This window comes from Homarus americanus, unplaced genomic scaffold (genome assembly GCF_018991925.1).
Source record: "Homarus americanus isolate GMGI-L3 unplaced genomic scaffold, GMGI_Hamer_2.0 scaffold45562, whole genome shotgun sequence".
In the NCBI taxonomy this organism is placed as follows: Eukaryota; Metazoa; Arthropoda; class Malacostraca; order Decapoda; family Nephropidae; genus Homarus; species Homarus americanus.
In genome coordinates this window covers 1,243,491-1,257,100 of record NW_024744839.1, presented here as the reverse complement: position 1 = coordinate 1,257,100, position 13,610 = coordinate 1,243,491, and the positions used below count along the sequence as shown (strand labels likewise).

The 13,610-nt window shown below is 38.3% G+C and overlaps 1 protein-coding gene across 3 annotated transcripts in view; it reads right to left on the bottom strand.

Moving 5' to 3' along the window:
* LOC121878054 (caspase-1-like) overlaps positions 1-13,610 on the bottom strand; it is a 24,719-nt gene extending 11,109 nt beyond the window's left edge. The window contains exons 1-4 of one of the 3 annotated variants that reach the window (XM_042384019.1): positions 13,328-13,610; positions 2,704-2,980; positions 466-561; positions 4-127 (exon numbers count right to left, since the gene is read on the bottom strand). In XM_042384019.1, coding sequence (XP_042239953.1) covers positions 4-127; positions 466-561; positions 2,704-2,924 — 441 coding nt within the window. In that variant the 5' untranslated portion in view covers positions 2,925-2,980; positions 13,328-13,610. Of the gene's footprint in view, positions 1-3; positions 128-465; positions 562-2,703; positions 2,981-8,114; positions 8,221-13,327 lie in introns of those variants that run through there. The other 2 variants (XM_042384018.1, XM_042384020.1) reach the window with 2 other exon arrangements.

The following is a 13,610-nucleotide window of genomic DNA, read 5'->3' as shown; positions in this document are numbered from 1 at the left end:
TACTGGAGGTCTTCCATACTTAAAGTTCTCATAGGCAATAATAAGTGCGAGTCCCCTGTAGTCGTGTTTCATATTGTAGTTCGGAGACTGGGGACCAACTGACAGAGTTGCACTTGCCCTGACCTGGCTGAAAGAACAACATAATTATAGAAATACATTACAGTATATTGTTTATCTATAATATATCATTATTTGTTATTTCATGACATAACATTACAATTCTAAATTAATCTGTTTTCATCTATAATTAGTGACCCAACCTCTAGCAGGTTTATATTTAGTAACTTCTTCATACAGGTCATGCTTAAGAAGGTAACCAAATCTTAAATTCTAACAGTACTGTATTGTATTGCACTGTACAGCCATACAATGTAGAAAAAATACAGAGGAGACTTGCAAAGTTTCAAGAAAAAATGTCGGTTTAAGTGAATGTGCAAAATTTTTGGCACACTGTGCTGCACTTACCAAATCACAGGATATCCAAAGCCTCGATTCCAGGCATCACTGGTGTCTTTAGTCTGTGAGTCAACTGTACCCAAATTGTCACAATGAAGATCAAGCCTAAAGCAGGTGAATTAAAGAAATGAAGTAATAGTCATTAGAGGCGAGAAAACGTGTTAAAATTTAAAAATGTATCGGGTATACATTAACGACTACTGTATTGAGGATTGCAATAGAAGTGAGTTTAGAGAAAACATTTAATAAGCCAAGCAACCTTGTAGGTGAAGGATGAAATTAGACTACAGTACAGTAGTTTTGTTATAATCTCGGCTATAATGTAACTAAGTGTTTACCCATTCACTAATAAAAACACTGATGGTATGTGGGATAAGTGTGTTCCTGAGGTGGCTGTAGTAGGGTGTCAATAACCAAGTTTTATGCGAGGGGGGAAAGGACTTAAAACCCTACCAATACTGATCAACTCCCATACAGGGTATAAAAAGGGCACAACTGGGAGATGACTCAACTCTGCCACTGTTATACAACATTAGGATGGGTTGGAAGAGACAATAAGAGGGGATTACATTTAAAAACTATTTATTCTACTTTGTTCATAAAACACATACAGTACAAACAAAATACAGTAAAACATAATTCACATACAGAAAACCACATTACAGTGCTGCATGAGTTAATCCTTATAATACTGGCAGTCTCACTTCTTATTGGATTTTTAAAAATATTTTGTACGGTAAGTAAGTTCGAGCTTTAACAAAATCAAGATGCGGTGCTCAGCTACAGGTGTACAGTATTTGGTTTGACATATTTGATTCTGCAGATCAATGACAATTTTATGAAGAAAAACCTTTTGTGCATGTACAGTACTAGGAATTCTTCAGTATTAAATTTTCTTGGGTTAATACTGTATGTGCTTATTGCATTTGAAGAACAACTTTTTAAAATAATATATTAAGTTCTAAACAACTACAATTGTGTATGTGTGCATTTTCATATGCCTTTATTGTGTGCTGGGCTCAGAGAGTAATAACCAGATCCAGGGAAATTTAGGATAGAAAGGGAAGTCATGGTTTAGGGAGGTTCGTCCATTCAAGGTCAGGTTTAATCCTCTCTCTACCTTCTCAATCCGTGGTCTACAGCCCTTGTACAGTACTACCCACATTCTCCACTTACACACATATCTTGTCTATCGGTGCATACTTCAATGTCACCAAGTACAATGTGACCCTACCAAACATCAAAGGTTTCCTCCATGTACTCCGGCTTCCTCTTATATTAACACTGAACAGACCAATTGCCTGGATGACTAGTAACCTGATTGGTGGTGAAATTATAATAAAAGACACACTACAACTATACCTTTTCCACCATAAGCCACGCCCATCTTCTATAGCTACAAATAGCTGATTGATTCCCCTGAGCATTTTACCTCCCTCCTGACTGCGCGTATTTACAGTATATTGACCGTTTATGATAAATATTAAAATTTTTCTAACATCATCTCTGAAGTCCTAATCCCATGAAATCATTTGCATTTTGATAGTCCAGATTATTTTAGATGCAATAATAACAGGTCTGTTTACCAATAACTGTAGACACATTAAGTTTGAATTTTCAATGAACCAAACAGCTATTAGCATAGAAGAGGGGCATGGCTTAAGGGCCAGGTTAGCTTGGAAATACTATAACCAGTGGTGTCCACGAGGTTGTTGAACACCTGTTTTTTGGAAGAGGAGGTACTCAATGATTCCTGGATATCCTCATTTTACCTTTGTTCAGAACTAACCAGCCCCCCAAATCACTCAAGGCTGCTCTTACTGCCAGTGCTGAACCTCTACCTCATGCTAAATATGATACAATTTATTACTGTATACAGTACAGTATTTGTCTTGGACACTTCATGGCATATTATTTTTAAAAACATAACATATGCATTATCTAAGTTCCTAAAGTTCCTAACTTTAATCCATCAATATTTTGAAATTTACTAGGAGCATATACCTATACTGTATAGGTAAGGTCTACGCTACCAGTGTACCGATCATCAGACTCCTATCACTTAGCTGACAGTAACCATATCTGTTCTATTTTTCACACTCGCAGGCAAGAAAAAAAGATTCACAATTTCGTATTGTGGTAAGTTGACAAAGTGCAATATATTTTAGCTAATATGTCTAATTACTGTACTGGTTTTATTTAATCATAAAAAATGAGTTAAAGAAAACCAGTGTGTTCCCATTTTACCTGTTACATGATAGAGTGTCCTCATCATGCTGAGATGTACTCTTTTGATCCTGCTGAGATGTACCCTCTTGGTCCTGCTGCAATGCACCCTCCTCATCTTGCTGAGATGTACCCTCCTGGTCCTGCTGAGATGTACCCTCCTGAGGATGTAGTACTCCAGTGGTCCCTACAACTTCAGCATCAGTGTTCTCCATCTCTCTAGCACTGTAACCTTGATCCATTTCCACTGCTTCACCAGCAATGCCAGATGTTTTCTCCAGTTTCACAAAATTATTATCTGAAAATTTTCCTGTCCTGTATTACCCCAACAAAATAATCTGCAATCACCAATGCCGTTTTAAAATAATATTAAAGTTACCCTATTTATCCAATGGGTGAATTCAGGTAGAGTCCAAGAAGTTGTGGATAGGGGAACATGGCAAGCCCACCTAAATGTGGGTTTGTGGGGGATGCTGTAAGCCCCCCATAAATTTTTTTGACATCTGACCACTATCATGGGCATTTTGAAGCCATTTTGAAGCCATGTACACTTGATATTAGGATATATTCTGAGATCAAGAGTTACTTTTTACTATACAAAAATGCGGGAGTACAATACTGTATTAAAGAAAATGTATGTGAATTTTCTGATGAAAAGAGGGGCCCGGACCCCCAATAACCCCATGGATCCGCCCCGGTGAATTATAATGTGCCGAGTTACACAGGTTAAGGGTAGGGTTGCCATACGTCCGTATTTTCCCGAACATGTCCTCCATTTAGGTCTCGAAATCTTTGTCCGGAAGGAATTTTTAAAATTCTTCAAAAGTCCGGAATTTCAGCTTCCATCATTTTCAACACGGAAAAAAAACATGAAACTGTAATGACGGGAGAGAGAGAGAGGGAGGAAAGGTGGAAACCGTAGAGATCTCGTTCAGTTTTCGTCGGCTAATAAGTCACTTGTACGCCTGTACGGTGTTGTCAACTTAGCTGTCAAATATTTGATTGATAAGGGGGTAGAAGTTGATGAAGTGTTTTGACCAAGTTAGTAACCTGAAGCAGTTTGTGGAAAATTACAAGAGTGATGAAGAATTTAGTAATCTGCCAACACATAAAAAGTGGACCAGATACTTTGAAAAATCAAAGAACATTGAATGCCACTCAGAATTGCACAATTCTTCTTTGCTATATCATCTCACAATGCAAATGTAGAAAGATTTTTTTACTGATGCAAAGTCAATGGACAGGAACAAATTGAGTGTTGAAACAATGAAAGGCATTCTGACCGTACAGTACAACTTGCAGTGACTTCTATACCTTTTTATAGAGCAATCAACCAATACTGAAAAAGATCCGATCTACAGAAAAGTATGCATAGGCACATCAAGTCACACACACAGTGGGGGAAGATGTTCAGCCTTAAGCAAAGGTACTTTTTTTTTTTTAAGATTTCTATACCATGTATGTTGTGTCTTAGCCTGTGTGTTCCGGGCGGGGGATGTCTTCTGGAGCGTCCTCTTTTTTTTTTAATGTTCAGATATGGCAACCCTAGTTAAGGGCCTTGTCAAGCTGTGCAGCTGAGCACAGCAAAAAGGCTGTTTCTTGGAGTTACCTTCTTCCAGTAATTAACAGCTAAGGCCTAAAAGAGAAGAACTCGAAGTAAATGAAAACAAAATTAATGAAAGTATCAAGAAAGGAAGAACCAGTAATTCAATATATATATATATATATATATATATATATATATATATATATATATATATATATATATATATATATATATATATATATATATATATATATAATTTTTTTGTTTTTTGGACACGGTATATGAAATCGAAAAGACCCAAATGATGTTCAAAATGTGTCAAGCCGCAGCTCTTACTGATAAACCGAAGGGGAATATATTGTGAGAAGGTAAATCAGGCAAATAAATTATTGGGTCTTATAAGAAGGTCATTCAGATATCTAGACGGTCTGTCCCTCGTAACGATCTTCAGGAGTGAAGTGCTTCCCCATCTGGAGTACTGTCACCCCTTCTGGTCCCCGAGATATGCTAGGCAGGGCCGGTGCAAGATGATTTGGCGCCCCCTTGAAAGTTTTGATAAGCTAATGTAGGTACAGTAACCCATTACTACATTGTTTTCATCTTGTGGCTTTATTACTTCACCCATGCAAATAACCAATTATTGTTATTACATTAAGTCAATAAATCCTTGACGTAAACTTCAGAGGTCAGGTAACCTTGCCTCATCCCGACAAAGACAGGGAAGGGGCGGCTCAGCCGCCCTGGCAGTAAGGGAGGGGAGGGGATGGTGGGGTTGGGAGAAGGGTTCCTCAGATGTCAGCCTTCAGGTCACTGCTCGACAGTTCTCCAGGCCGCCAAAGATAAGGACCCGGGTTAGTCCCTCCGGGGGGTTAACGAATAATATTAAAAAAGAAAACACAGTCGGCTACCGTCTACCTACCCTCGCCTCCCTCCGACCCCCCACCCTTCTAACATCCTGCTCCGACCCTCCACGGCTCCACCACAGTGTCCACCACAGTTTTCCCTTCATTTTTAATTTTATCCAAGTTTGCCCTGAATTTGTGGCGCCCCCAGATGTTGGCGCCCTAGGCGATCGCCTAGTTCGCCTAGTGGGTAGCGCCGGCCCTGATGCTAGGGACTGTCAGTTGGTTGAAAATGTTCAAAGGAGGGCCACCAGACTGGTGCCTGCCCTTCGGCACCTCAGCTACCCTGAGAGATTGGAGCGCCTGAACTTGCCTAGCTTATACTACAGACGGGCAAGGGGTGACCTAGTTGAGGTGTATAAGCATCTCAGGGGGCACTACTCAGTTGAGTGTCCTTACTTGGAGCTGGCGGACGCTCGCCCCACAAGGGGTCACAGCTCAAGATTGAAGAAGCCGCAAGTCCAGAAAACTGTGAGGACAAACTTTTTCGGAGTGAGGGTTGTGAACTCTTGGAACAATCTACCAGAGAGTGTTGTGACGGCACCGAGTGTGAGCTCTTTCAAGAGAAGACTTGACCAACACTGGAGCGGGTTCAGGTACATTCAGGAGCCGGTACATGCCCAGTACTTGCCAACAGTGCGTAACAGAGACGCGACCGATCGCCCAAGCGGCTAACGAGCCGATCAGTGGTGAAGAGGATAAAAAAATAATAATGTGGCGTTGTGTAAGAATCCCAGAATGCAACGACGAACAAGAACCAGGCCAATAAGGTAAGAAATAGGCGATTCCATCATATGGTGAGAGTCAGTTAAGTTAGGTCAGGCTAGGTTTGGTTATTGTTTTTCTAGTGTTTTATTGTGTATTTGTTAGTCACTTAGGCACCTTTTTTTTTTCTCGGAAAACGTCAAACGAAAAAAAAATCGCAAAAAAAACCCGGCTAATTTCCGCCAAAAAGGAAGGTCATACTCGGTCTCAGCACACAACTACACTATAGGTTGTGTATGTCACGTGACCACGAAATTCATTTACTGTCAAATTGGCAGCAAAAGAACACCCATGCGTGTTATGCCGCAGAACCAAGAAAGATCATCCCCAATTTGTATACCATTCATTCCCAAAGGATAAAGATAGGTAGGGGTATAATTTTGAATTACATATATGTGATATGACAGGTTTATTTATCAATATATTTACAAACAATGAGAAAACTCCCTGCAGGCAAAGTAGAATATGATTTTAACTACTATTTACAGGTGCTTACAATGGATAACTGTACTGGGGCTTGAGAAACTTTAAGGAAAGAACCCAGAAAATATAAGCATAAACACCAGATTATGCAGCCATCATTTTTTCCGAAGGCAATTACGCTGCTGGGTAGGTAACTTAAAGGCCAGCGGCTCTTAACCGGGGGGGCACTCCCCCCTAAGGGGGCCTGAGTAATTTCCAGGGGGGGAGGGGGCGAACCCAGAGCAAAAAATTAGGAATGGCCTTAACAGGTGTGTGTGTGTGACCTTATTTGGATTTTCGTAGGGGGGTGGAGGGGTTCTCGTTCCCCACAGATACTTCAAAATGTCGTAAATGATAACTACGTCAATCAAAATGTAAAATTCCACTAAAAGTGACTGAATTAAGGTAGTAATAATGTCGGTAAGTGTACGATAATTTGATGAAGAAACGATAATTTTGAAGCTCCAGTACGATAATTCACATTTGAAAAATTGTCAACACTGACAGACGACTTCCATCAAGGTCGGTAAGGTGTCTACCTACAGTACCTTGATCTACAGTGCCAGTCGCCCGTGACAACTTTCTACCTCTCACACACACGCATTTCTTTCTTCAATTGAGCTATGTTGTAGGGTAGACTTTTTATGAACGAAACAATAATGATAATTACTTATATCAGTTGAAAAGAATGCTAATTGTTTCGTTTTAATAACGAGAATGAAATTTGCCAACTCAAAATCACGCGGTCTACTTTGAGTGATGTTTATGGCCAAGGTGAACGACTCATTTATACATTTTATGTGTATTATATGGAGAAAATATAAATTTGGTTATAGTAACAAGCATATTTCATGTGAAAAGGTGACACGTTAGCAACCGTTAAATTGATGCTCCGTATAGTGATGTGCCAGCTCAATAGACGGCGCTGTCGTGGATGTAGACCGCACATCTTTTTCAATGGTAGGGATAATCGCTTTCTTCTCTTTCGTGTATAGTCTTTGGTCTGTGCGCGCATCCTACCAGCTACCGTTGAATGTCAATTTACCTGCCACCGTCAGTTTCTTAACGATCCTGACCAGAGAAATACAACACTCACGAGTCACCACCATTAAAAACCGGCGATCAGGGTGGGGCTTACCATTAATTCCTGACCTCCATCCACATCAGCAAACCTTGAGCTATCAATTTATATTGTAGGATATTCTAGCTTTATACTTTGTACGTAGTTCAATGTAATATAAACTCCACATTGTTCTTAAGGTAACAACCCATTTCGAGTGTTTATTGAATTCGTATGACTTAATGTAAATGTTTCTTGTCCTGATATCAGCCAATTCAGGACACATATATACTCCATCCAGGATGTTAACTGTAAGAACACTGAAACTAAATTTCATGAAAAGAGAATTTAGAGCAAAGGACTTCCTGCCCCTCCCAAGGTTCAGGCTTGCAAGACACCCTCAGACAATCCGAACAGCGACAGGCGCATTATCTTAATATTTTTCGTTAAGCATCACTGGGCACTTGGTGCCAACATGCTATTGTCCACTGTTGCCCAAATGTTCATTACGCGTTACGATGCAATGCTTAAAAGTAAATTAAGGCATCTGAATCTGGTGTACAAATCTAAGGCAAGTGCTCAATACCCAAACCACGTACCTACTTACCTCTCCACGTGTGGCCACTGCTTTATTTTTAAGAACACATTAAGATTCGTTTATGTTAATCTACTCAAGATTCCAACATAAATTACCTACCTATTTTGAAGCTGTGCTGTATCCAGTATGCTTATAGCAGCCGCTCATTCTACTTCTAACACTCCGATGAACGGTGGTGTGACTCAGGATGCATGGTGCTGATAAGATGCAGATAACACCCATACTATCTTATCTCTCCTCAGACAACTTCACTCGCTTTTGTGCCAAGACAACAGATGATCAAATGCCACATGCTTCATAATTATATGGTTGTTTATTAGTGTAATGGTATTTAAGGCAGACTGGTATAACATAGGCTTAAAGTTATATTTTTAAGACAAGAGAAATCGTGCATGTCCATTGCGGCCCTAGTTGAGAACTGAAGCATGCAAGTTGCATGATGCAACTATTAATATGACGTAAACTAGCTGTTCATAACTTTGAATTTGTTCTTTCTGGCAGTATTCTGTAAATCGTGGATGTAAACGCACTCATTGATTCAGTATGTACAGAGTGCAGACATACATACTATATCGACCTAGTCGATTCAACCATTGATGGCTCAGACAGCTATTACAAGTTTATTTACGATTGTGAGATATATATTAAAGATGCAAAATAATTCTATCGCCGTGTTCTACATTCATCATAACGACCCTCGAATACGTCACTGTCTGTGAGAATGACACACCCGAGAGAAACACAGAGACGGAAAGTTTTGAGATAACGTCCCCGGAAATAACTTCTTAGTAAATTTTGTTGTAGAGACGTTTGTGTCTTAATTGTCTGAATATTACAGCATCAGTTTTTACATTTCCAAACTGTAACCACGAATATTGTTAATCACCATTATTAATTTTAAAACATCAGAATCACATTGAAATATTCACGACCGTTCGCAGAGGCGGTAAAAATATGAAGTAGTTCGCGGTCATATTTCCCGCCTATGCTGACGGCCGTGTAATATTTCAATGTGATTCTGATCTTTTAAAATGATCGTTTTGCATAATGTACTATTACTTATATGTAATTTGTCTTAGTATGCCTTATTGTAGGTAAAAATAAGTATATATTAAATGCATCCTCCGAAAGTGTGAATTTGCTACCCGAGTTATCAATTAATTCACGTATAATACTTCTGATAAACTTCCCCCGTGCTTATGTTTGAAACTACTGAAGGTATGTATTTTTATATAATTTAGCTAAATATCTTTCTTGTCAGAAACGGTCATCCCAACGATTATGAATAAACTCATTTAGAAATACATCATTACTCAGGACAAAATCGGACAGGTTTGCAACAGCTGTAACTCTTGAGGAGGGGGCGGGTCATTTTTTCTAAGCTGAAAAACCCCTCACTATAGTACAATATGAAGTTCAGACGGCGATACATACAGTATATTTAAAGTGTAGTATGATCTTTTTAGTTTGTAAGAGCGAGTTGCATTAACTACTTCATCTATTATATTGTCATAAGTGCCTGCCTGTGTCACTTAGATAAGGTGTAACGTGGTGTAACTCTGAGTACTTGATAATATACTGTCTGCCTGAGGGTAATGTTATCATGGCTCATGACTGACGTAACGTGAGGCACTGCCGTGACGGTAACTGGCGGTTCATGGATAGGTCGTTCACCAGACCTCTATTTTTATTTTTGAGGCGAAGGAACAGGGGGCTCTTGAGGTTCCGGCCCCCATTTTCATCAGAAATTTTCAATACTTTTTCTTTAATGCATTATTATTATTGTACTCAGGCATTTTTGTATAGTTAAAAGTATTTACTATAGACATCAGAATATCTCTGAGTATCCAGTTGGCATGGCTTCAAAATGGCCTCAAAATGCCCATGATATTGGTCAGATTTCAACGAAAAATCTGGGAGCGGGGGCTTACAGTGCCCCCCCCCCCTAAAAAAAAGCGGCTGAGTGGGCTCGCTGCGCTCATGTTCCCTCACCTACAACTTCTTGGGCCCCCCTTTTTTATATTCCTGGATCCGCCCTTGAGGAATCATGACAGATCAACTAGGGTGGCAGAGAAATTAACACTAAAGGAAATATTTAGTTTAATATTCTTGTACGGAAAACGCCAGATGCTACGCCGATCAGTTGCAAAATAATTTAATGGACGACACCTGTATGTTGAGTTGGTGTCCGTCCGTAATGACAAAGTGATTGTTTCCTTTTAATGTTCTTTTCTCTATCGTTTTCGTTGGTTTATTATGATTTCCACACCTGAAAAAACATAAATGGAGACGAACATTGTTTTGCTATGGTGTGAAGAACTGCAGTAATTTGATAATTATGAGAACTGATCGAGGAAATAAAAAGTATTATAACAATTTCTCTCACACTGGTGACTCCTCTGTTACCTTTTGTAATTATTTAGACAAATTACGTTAATTACCAACAAAAATAAGTTTTATGTAGGACCATGGCCCAAAACAAGTTTTAGTCCCTCTTCACAAAATGTGTATGATCACACGTGAAACAGAAGAGTGAGGGTGGGAGTGACAAGGAAAATTTGTCACCCATCTACAAACATTGTAATGGGGCAACGTGTGTTGCCTCTAACATGTAACACTGACTTATCGCTGGGACAGGTAATTAATGTACAGACGTTCATTAGCTGCCTAGTTGTTTGTTGTTTACTGCGCTTCAACAACGAAGGCTAAATCATCATATTCAAAGGGTTAGAATATCGTCATCAAAGGGTTAAATAATTGCCATCAAAGGGCTGAATCATCGTCATTAAAGAGTTAATAATTACCATCAAAGGGTTAAATCATCGTATTTAAAGTGTTAAGTCATCGTCATCAAAGGGTTAAATCGTATTAAAATATTAAAGCATCGTCTCCAAAGGGTTACATCATCGCCCTCAGAGTTAAATCATCGTCATTAAAGGTTTAAACCATCGTAATTAAAGGTTTAAATTATCACCAAAGGGTTAAATCATCGTATTAAAAAGGTTAAAGCATCGTCATTAAAGGGTTAAATCGTCGTCCTCAAAGGGTAACCATGTTGGTAGTCACATTAGGCCATCAACATTACACAAAAAATTAGATAACTCTCTGGGTTGTCTTTTGTTAAAGCTTCGATATTTTATATATTAATTTAGTTAAATGTTTCGTGGGGGTGATGCAACCTGGTGAGGTGTCAGGTAATCTTAAAATTTACATTTATTTGAAAACCATTGAAAACGTTGATGTACAAAACAAGGATTTTTAAATGTTTAATTTCTATCGGTAATATTTTTTTGTATTCCTGATTTTTAAACATCATTTTAATTTTCACGGAAAAAAATCCCGTTGACCCTTATTAAGCGATCTTTTGACAGCTTGTTCACCACGTACGACACTCTCGGCGCGTGATGGGGTTGCCAGATGTGTGACCGAGATTATCTATTTTATCAAAGAAATTATTGTCCTGGGGGTGTAATTGTTTGTGCATACATACATACATACATACATACATACATGGCCAGCAGTAACTTAGTGGTCACAAGCTGGGAAAGACCAACATGATGAAACGTCGAAATCGGATGGTGAGTCAACCAATAATAACAATTCAACGTGGTGTAACAATTGACAGTAACGTTAAGGGGTGTTTTGATTTTCATTTTGTGTTTGAGATATAACATGTGATGATGAGCAGCGTAATTTGATAATATAAACCAATTATGTCAGCAAATTTTACATCGTTTACCTGCATTGTCAATACAGATGCTGAACTTTATACCTGCATAGTCCATAATTAAACAGTAACGTCCTATTCCATTTCCCATTTTATCTACTTCCCATTAGGTTAGGTCACATACGAGTATTCCCTGAACGTCTACTGTCAGTTAATGATAATCTATATCATTAACTAGCAGTAGCATCCCTTTACATTATATAGTAGATACCAAACTAACTTAACCTGGATGACGATTTTACTGTTTATTATTATTACAAGCAGAAACGCCGCCCTCCGGGAGGCTCCACATTGTCTCACTGTTCAGTCCCCAAAACTTCTTCCATCAATAGTTCATTAACGGTGTATGTAAGTTCCACCATGTTTTTTCACTACAACGGTACAGCAAAGTATATTTTTTTAGCATTAAGCTGTTATTATTTTATTGTCTAATCATAACTACATATAACACCATCCATCATCACTACATATAACACCATCCATCATCACTACATATAACACCACCCACCATCACTACATATAACAACATCCATCATCACTACATATATCATCCATCATCACTAAATATATCATCCATCATCACTACATATAACACCACCCATCATCACTACATATAACATCATCCATCATCACTACATATAACACCATCCATCATCACTACAAATAACACCATCCATCATCACTACATATAACGCCACCCACCATCACTACATATATCAACATCCATCATCACTGCATATAACATCATCCATCATCACTACATATAACACCATCCATCATCACTACATATAACACCATCCATCATCACTACATATAACCACCCACCATCACTACATATAACATCCATCATCACTACATATAACATCATCCATCATCACTACATATAACACCATCCATCATCACTACATGTAACATCATCCATCATCACTACATATAACACCATCCATCATCACTACATGTAACATCATCCATCATCACTACATATAACACCATCCATCATCACTACATATAACACCATCCATCATCACTACATGTAACACCATCCATCATCACTATAGATCGGTAAAGTAGTTTCCGAGATTCTCGTGCGGACACACACAGACTTCTTTGTTATATATATATATATATATATATATATATATATATATATATATATATATATATATATATATATATTATTAGAGTTGAGCCACGTAACTATCTTTGCATTTAATTCTTATAATCTCTGACACACTAGTCACCAACCATCTTACCAGTCGCTAAGTCTTGAGTGTCAACCGGACCTCGGGCGTAATGGTTACACACCCTCTATTCCTGTTATATTTCAGCTATGTAATGGGTCTTTAAAAATTAACTCACTTTTATTGTCAATTTCTTATTGCATCTTATATTGTCTCTTTTTTTAGTAATATTTCTGAATATAATACAAATACTGTAAGTTTTAGCAATGTGTTCTTTTAACTTTCATAAACATTTTAATTTATACGACCATCAACTCATTTGCTTCGTGTATTAAGTTAATGTTTTCTCTCATAACACTAAAAACTGCGGTTTAACATTTGTATATGTTTCACCACGTACTTACCTTACTTATTACTCTTAAATTATTTGTTTCCACAGCAGTCACTTATCACTTAACTGTCCCAAGTGTTGAAGGCTCAGTACAGTACTACCAGACAAGCAAGACATAAGAGACCTGTTTCTAGGGGAACCCGTGTGTGTCGATGTATCTTAGACTATCCTCGCAGTCTCAGATCGTCATATGTAAAAAAAAAAAACGTTCTCGATCGTTGCTTATTTGCTGGAAAACACTCGGCATGTGATGTGAGTGACCATGATTCATGAATGAATCACACCCATACATTCAC